This window comes from Bufo bufo, chromosome 3, assembly GCF_905171765.1.
Source record: "Bufo bufo chromosome 3, aBufBuf1.1, whole genome shotgun sequence".
Taxonomy (NCBI): domain Eukaryota; kingdom Metazoa; phylum Chordata; class Amphibia; order Anura; family Bufonidae; genus Bufo; species Bufo bufo.
Genome location: NC_053391.1, coordinates 346,702,761 through 346,710,054, shown reverse-complemented (window position 1 = coordinate 346,710,054; position 7,294 = coordinate 346,702,761). Strand labels below are relative to the sequence as shown.

General features: G+C 42.1%; 1 protein-coding gene across 3 annotated transcripts in view; it reads right to left on the bottom strand.

Moving 5' to 3' along the window:
- Window positions 1-5,782: 5,782 nt before the first annotated feature.
- The window catches only part of UTP11 (UTP11 small subunit processome component), a 66,778-nt gene continuing 65,266 nt past the window's right edge, over window positions 5,783-7,294 (bottom strand). For 2 of the 3 annotated variants that reach the window (XM_040424447.1, XM_040424448.1), the window contains exons 8-9: window positions 6,125-6,235; window positions 5,783-5,984 (exon numbers count right to left, since the gene is read on the bottom strand). In XM_040424447.1, the coding sequence (XP_040280381.1) occupies window positions 5,901-5,984; window positions 6,125-6,235 (195 nt within the window). In that variant the 3' untranslated portion in view covers window positions 5,783-5,900. Of the gene's footprint in view, window positions 5,985-6,123; window positions 6,236-7,294 lie in introns of those variants that run through there. The other variant, XM_040424449.1, reaches the window with a different exon arrangement.

Genomic DNA, 7,294 nt, shown 5'->3' with positions numbered 1-7,294 from the left:
AAATACCCTTGTTTTCTGTGTCTATTGGACAGTCGAGACAAAATCACTGAACCAAGAACAGTTGGCAGCCGAGAGTGCTAACAGTCGGTGAAAAAAATGTCCTCCGAGAAACTTTGGTACCTTCCCATAAAGTTCTTCTACCACCTCTCCACATAAAATTGGGATTGATAAAGCAATTCGTAAAATCACTTCCAAGAGATGGTGAATGCTTCAAATACTTGGTCACCAAGTTTCCAGGTCTGTCGGAGGCAAAATTGAAGGAAGGCGTGTTCGTCGGACCAGACATTAGAAGGCTCATAGTTGATCAAGAGTTTGTCAATACCATGACGGATCCTCAAAAAGAAGGGTGGATTGCATTTAAAGAAGTCGTACAGAAATTTTTAGGCAATAACAAAGATCCTCACTACAAAAAGATCATTGGACGAATGCTAAAAGCATTTCAAGCTTTAGGGTGCCTGATGAGTTTGAAAGTGCATTTCCTCCAGTCCCACCTTGACTACTTTCCTGAATATTTGGGAGCTGTGAGTGAGGAACAAGGTTAACGATTCCACCAAGACATTAAAGAGATGGAAAGGAGATACCAGGGAAAATGGAGCATTACAATGATGGCAGACTACTGTTGGATGCTTCAGAGAGACATTCCAGATGCTACTCACAAGCGTAAATGCACCAAGAGGAGCCTCACAGGGAAGAAGAAATCGAGTTTAGTGTGTGTAGGTGAGCTCATTTCAGTTCAAAAAAGGATTTTCATGAAAAAAAAAATTGTAATAAAAAACTAATTTTATAAGTCTATTTCCATTTATTTTAAAGGTATTGCCTTATTTAACATAGTTACCTAAATTGTCAGGAAACATGATGTCCTATGACAAAATGGAGATCATTTTCGGATTCAACGCACCAAAAAACAAAGATTACGTGAAATAACCAAAACAGCTCTTGAATTTTTTTTTGCTATTAGCCCCATTAACCCCTTAAGGACTCAGCCCTATTTCACCTTAAGGACTTGGCCATTTTTTGCAAATCTGACCAGTGTCACTTTAAGTGCTGATAACTTTAAAACGCTTTGACTTATCCAGGCCGTTCTGAGATTGTTTTTTCGTCACATATTGTACTTCATGACACTGCTAAAATTGGGTCAAAAAAGTTAATTTTTTTGCATAAAAAAATACCATATTTACCAAAAATTTTGAAAAATTTGCAAATTTCAAAGTTTCAGTTTCTCTACTTTTGTAATACATAGTAATACCCCCAAAAATTTTGATGACTTTACATTCCCCATATGTCTACTTCATGTTTGTAGCATTTTGGGATTGATATTTTATTTTTTGGGGATGTTATAAGGCTTAGAAGTTTAGAAGCAAATCTTGAAATTTTTCAGAAATTTACAAAAACCAAATTTTTAGGGACCACTACAGGTCTGAAGTCACTTTGCGAGGCTTACATAATAGAAACCGCCCAAAAATGACCCCATTCTATGAACTACACCCCTCAAGGTATTCAAAACTGATTTTACAAGCTTCGTTAACCCTTTAGGTATTGCACAAGAGTTATTGGCAAATGGGGATGAAATTTGAGAATTTCATTTTTTTTGCCTAATTTTCCATTTTAACCCATTTTTTCCACTAACAAAGCAAGGGTTAACAGCTAAACAAGACTATCTTTATTGCCCTGACTCTGCCGTTTACAGAAACACCCGATATGTGGCCGTAAACTACTGTACGGGCACACAGTAGGGCGTAGAGTGAAAGGTGCGCCGTTTGGTTTTTGGAGGGCTGATTTAGCTGGACTGTTTTTTTGACACCATGTCCCATTTGAAGCCCCCTGATGCACCCCTAGAGTAGAAACTCCATAAAAGTGACCCCATCTAAGAAACTACACCCCTCAAGGTATTCAAAACTGATTTTACAAACTTTGTTAACCCTTTAGGTGTTGCACAAGAGTTATTGGCAAATGGGGATGAAATTTGAGTGTCATTATTTTGCCTAATTTTCCATTTTAACCCATTTTTTCCACTAACAAAGCAAGGGTTAACAGCCAAACAAGACTGTATCTTTATTGCCCTGACTCTGCCGTTTACAGAAACACCCCATATGTGGCCGTAAACTACTGTACGGCCACACAGCGGGGCGTAGAGTGAAAGGTGTGCCGTATGGTTTTTGGAAGCCAGATTTTGCTGGACTGTTTGTTTTTTTGACACCATGTCCCATTTGAAGCCCCCCTGATGCACCCCTAGAGTAGAAACTCCATAAAAGTGACCCCATCTAAGAAACTACACCCCTCAAGGTATTCAAAACTGATTTTACAAACTTTGTTAACCCTTTAGGTGTTGCACAAGATTTCATGGAAAATAGAGATACAATTTCAAAATTTCACTTTTTTGGCAGATTTTCCATTTTAATATTTTTTTTCCAGTAACAAAGCAAGGGTTAACAGCCAAACAAAACTCATTATTTATGGCCCTTATTCTGTAGTTTACAGAAACACCCCATATGTGGTCGTAAACCGCTGTACGGGCACACAGCAGGGCGCAGAAGGAAAGGAATGCCATACGGTTTTTGGAAGGCAGGTTTTGCTGGACTGGTTTTTTTGACACCATGTCCCATTTGAAGCCCCCCTGATGCACCCCTAGAGTAGAAACTCCAAAAAAGTGACCCCATTTTAGAAAGTACGGAATAAGGTGGCAGCTTTGTTGGTACTAGTTTAGGGTACATATGATTTTTGGTTGCTCTATATTACACTTTTTGTGCGGCAAGGTAACAAGAAATAGCTTTTTTGGCACTTTTTTTTTTTGTTATTTACAACATTCATCTGACAGGTTAGATCATGTGGTAAATTTATAGAGCAGGTTGTCACGGACGCGGTGATACCTAATATGTATACCTTTTTTTTATTTATGTAAGTTTTATACAATAACTTCATTTTTAAAACCAAAAAAAGTTTTAGTGTCTCCATAGTCTAAGAGCCATAGTTTTTTCAGTTTTTGGGCGATTATCTTGAGTAGGGTCTCATTTTTTGCGGGATGAGATGACGGTTTAATTGGCACTATTTTGGGGTGCATATGACTTTTTGATCGCTTGTTATTACACTTTTTGTGACGTAAAATGACAAAAAATGGCTTTTTTTACACCGTTTTTATTTTTTATTTTTTACGGTGGTCACCTGAGGGGTTAGATCATGTGATATTCTTATAGAGCCGGTCGATACGGACGCGGCGATACCTAATATGTATACTTTATTTTTATTTATGTAAGTTTTACACAATGATTTCATTTTTGAAACAAAAAAAATCATGTTTTAGTGTTTCTTTAGTCTGAGAGCCATAGTTTTATTAGTTTTTGGGCGATTATCTTGGGTAAGGTATGATTTTTGCGGGATGAGATGACGGTTTGATTGGTACTATTTTGTCGTACATGTGACTTTTTTGATCACTTTTATTACCTTTTTTGGGAAGTAAGGTGGGCAAAATTTCAATTTTCTCATAGTTTTTATTTTTTTATTTTTATGGTGTTCACCGTGTGGGGAAAGTAACATGACCGTTTTATAGATCAGGTCGTTACGGACGCGGCGATACCTAATATGTGTAGTGTATTTTATTTTTTTAATTTTTATTCAGTGATGAATGTTTTTTTTTTTTATCTTAACTTTTTTCACTTTTTTTAACTTTTTTTTTGACCCAGACCCACTTGGTTCTGGAAGATCCAGTGGGTCTGATGTCTGTATAATACAGTACAGTACAATATATATTGTTCTATACTGTATTTTACTTACACTGAATAGATCTATGCTTTTAGCACAGATCTGTTCAGCACCATGGACAGCAGGACGCCTGAGCAGGCGTCCTGTTGCCATGGGAACCCTCCCCGTCTGCTCAGAACTTCGCAGACGGGGAAGGGTAAGCACAGGGCTGAGGGGGGCTCTCTGGGGGCTCTCTCCCTCTCCATCGGGGGGCTGCAAAGGCACAGCAGCCCCCCGATGGAGAGGGAGGGAGCTCCCTGACCGACGACAGTTAACTTTTTCCATACAGCGGTCCGTACGGACCGCGGTATGGAAAGGGTTAAACGGCTGACATCTGCACAGATGTCAGCCGTTTATACCAGGGTGCCAGCAATGTGCTGGCACCCTGGTATAACCACTAGAAGCCAACGATCATTCATGGGGAGGCGGGCGGGGGATCGCGATCCCGCCTGCCACACCGCCCGCCTCCCGCACCGCCCCCACCGCATGCGACACCCCCCCCCGCACCACCTGCCGGCATAAAATCGTGCAGGGGTGCAGGGGGGGGTGAAAAATATTGATTATAGGCACTCAAAGGTTTCTGATCCCCGCGGTCAGGGACCGCGGGCATCAGAAACTGCAAAAAGCGCAGCAAACCGCAGGTCTGAATTGACCTGCGGTTTGCTGCGATCGCCGACACGGGGGGGGTCACATGACCCCCCCTGGCGTTGTCACAGGATGCCGGCTGAAGGATTTCAGCCGAAATCCCGTTCCGTTTAACCCCTCGGGCGCCGGAATACTGAGTTCAAGTTAGGACGTACCGGTACGCCCTGAGTCCTTAAGGACTCGGGAAATAGGGCGTACCGATACGCCCTGCGTCCTTAAGGGGTTAAGGGGCTAGAACCTGGGATCTTTTGATCCCTGGTCCCATTCACCCTAATAGAGATCTATTAGGGTGAACAGGATTTGACGCGCTCCCTGCTGAATTGTGTCTCACGTACAGCTTAGCAGGGAAGTTACTATGACAGCCCTGAGAAGACTCAGCAGGGCCCAAGCTGTCATCGTAATCGATCGGAGCCCCGAAATTTCACTGTAAGGGCTCTGACTGGAAGGCAGAGGAGCTGCATCCCTCTGCCTTACCTCACATATGCCGCAGTCGCTGTTGATCACAGCATCTTAGAGGTTAAACGACAGAGTTTGGTAAGTCCATGTCATTGCAGCAGAGTGCCTGCCATATTATACAGCTGGCACCTACCACGTATGGAGTGGGCTCACTGCAGCAGCCCACTCCATACAATTATGGGCGCATAATGCCGTACATGTCCTGCATTATGTGTTAAGGGGTTAAAAAGGAGCTGTCCCCGTCTGACATGTCGGTTTTAATAACTGCTTGTATACCCCATGTAATACAAATTCTGCAGCAATTATTCTTGTGACTGTGCTGTTTAATTCCTCTTTTATTCCTGCTAGAAGTTATGAATGAATTGCTGATTATGGCAGCACTGATTGGATAATAGACTATGAAAGGACACGCACCCCTCTGGTAACACCCATCTGCACCTTCATTGCAAACTGCTAGTAATTCAGACTTCTAAAAAGAATAATAAAGGAATGGTACAGCACAGAGTCATAAGAAAAGATGCTCCAAAATTGCTATTACAAAAAGGGATGCAAGTAGTTGGTAAATATGTTAGGAGAGGTTACATGTCCTCTTTCATGCCCAAAATAGGGTTAAACATAACCTGGAACAGGAGTCTCAAACCCCTGAGGTACTTATCTGCAGCCTGCGACCCCATCAGTTTATGGCAGGCCACGTAAGCTTATCGCTTTCGTCCCCACTGACCAGTCTCATAGGCCACTAGGCCTAAAGCCTGTGGGGCAGTAGAATGGCGCTGGAGGCTGCAATGACATCATCGTGACCACCTGTGCCATGCTTTAGGCAGCACGAGGATGTGAACACAGGCTTTTCTGATCATTGGTACCACCTGCACTGGGACACAGCAACAAAGAGAAATATATACAACAAATGGTCATGATTATATAAGTCAATTGCAATGGGACAAACTGCACAGAAAATTAAGGTATACAGTGGCTGAACCACAGCTTTAATTTTTGTCTGAAATTTAACAAAAAAATAAAATAAAAACCATTCATGTTCAGCGGCTATCTATTCCTCACTGCAGCAGCTATCTCGTTCGCTGACTTTTGAATTTATAAATAGGTGCGGAATTCACAGTTTCTTTCTTCACTTTTACTTTTTCTCTTTTTTCCTATTTAATAAAAAAAAACAAAAAAACAATGGTATTAATAAACTTCCACAAAGATGGTGCCATTTTTGGTAGTTACACACTAATCGAGCACTCAACCCCACTGGATGCGTGAACCAGAAATAAATAGGAAGATTCCTCACCATAATATCTTTACGCGCCTGTATTTTCTGAGAGATGACAAACATTTTCTTTTCTCTTTCGATTCTTTGATTTAACATTTCATACTGCCGTTGCCTTTGTTTAGCCAGTTTCTGTAGATGGAAAAGACCACGCGTCAAAACATGGAGGGTATTTATCTGCCTGAAGTTGAATACAAAAATACATGCCAGAAATACTGAAAGGCCATAAGAATAAAGCCTTGAAATATACAATAAATCCCTTCCTGACCGTTCTACATAAATATATGTGACAGGTGCAGGAGTGGTGAATACTGTACATTTAAAACTGTCCACAGCCTCTGAGAGGATAGTCAAATACAGTGGGCTTCCTCTGAATTCCTGGTGCCACTCCAGCTGCAAAATTATGGGGTGCCGATTGCTTGCTATGGCAGCCTGGCGTCTTGGTAAGGCTTCCAGGTCTGCTTCACACGAGCGGATGCCGTGCGTGTCATCCGCTGCGTGAAAAAGACAGCCAAGCTCCACACTGGACAGCAGAGACACGGAGCATTAACATGACTGATGATGCTCTGTGCCTCTCTGATCTTTTTACTACAAAATCACAGTGACAACTTTATCTCACTGATTTTGTAGTAAAAAGATCACAGAGAGGCACAGAGCATTATCAGTCATGCTGTCCAGAGCGTGGCTTGGCTGTCTTTCATGCAGGGGATGACACACACGGCATCCGCCCGTGTGAAACAGCCCTTAGGCCTCTTTCAGACAGGGGCCGTTGCGGGAACACGCGCAATTTTTCCGCGCGAGTGCAAAACATTGTAATGCGTTTTGCACTCGCGTGAGAAAAATCGCGCATGTTTGGTACCCAAACCCAAACTTCTTCACAGAAGTTCGAGCTTGGGATCGGGGTTGTGTAGATTGTATTATTTTCCCTTATAACATGGTTATAAGGGAAAATAATAGCATTCTGAATACAGAATGCATAGTAAAATAGCGCTGGAGAGGTTAAAAAAAATAAAAAACAATTTAACTCCCCTTAATCCACTTGCTCGCACTGCCGGCATCTAGTCTGTCTCCTTCTTTGCTGAACAGGACCTGTGGTGAGCATTCATTCCAGGAACAGGACCTGTGGTGACGTCACTCCGGTCATCACATGACCCATCACCATGGTAAAAGATCATGTGATGACCGGAGTGA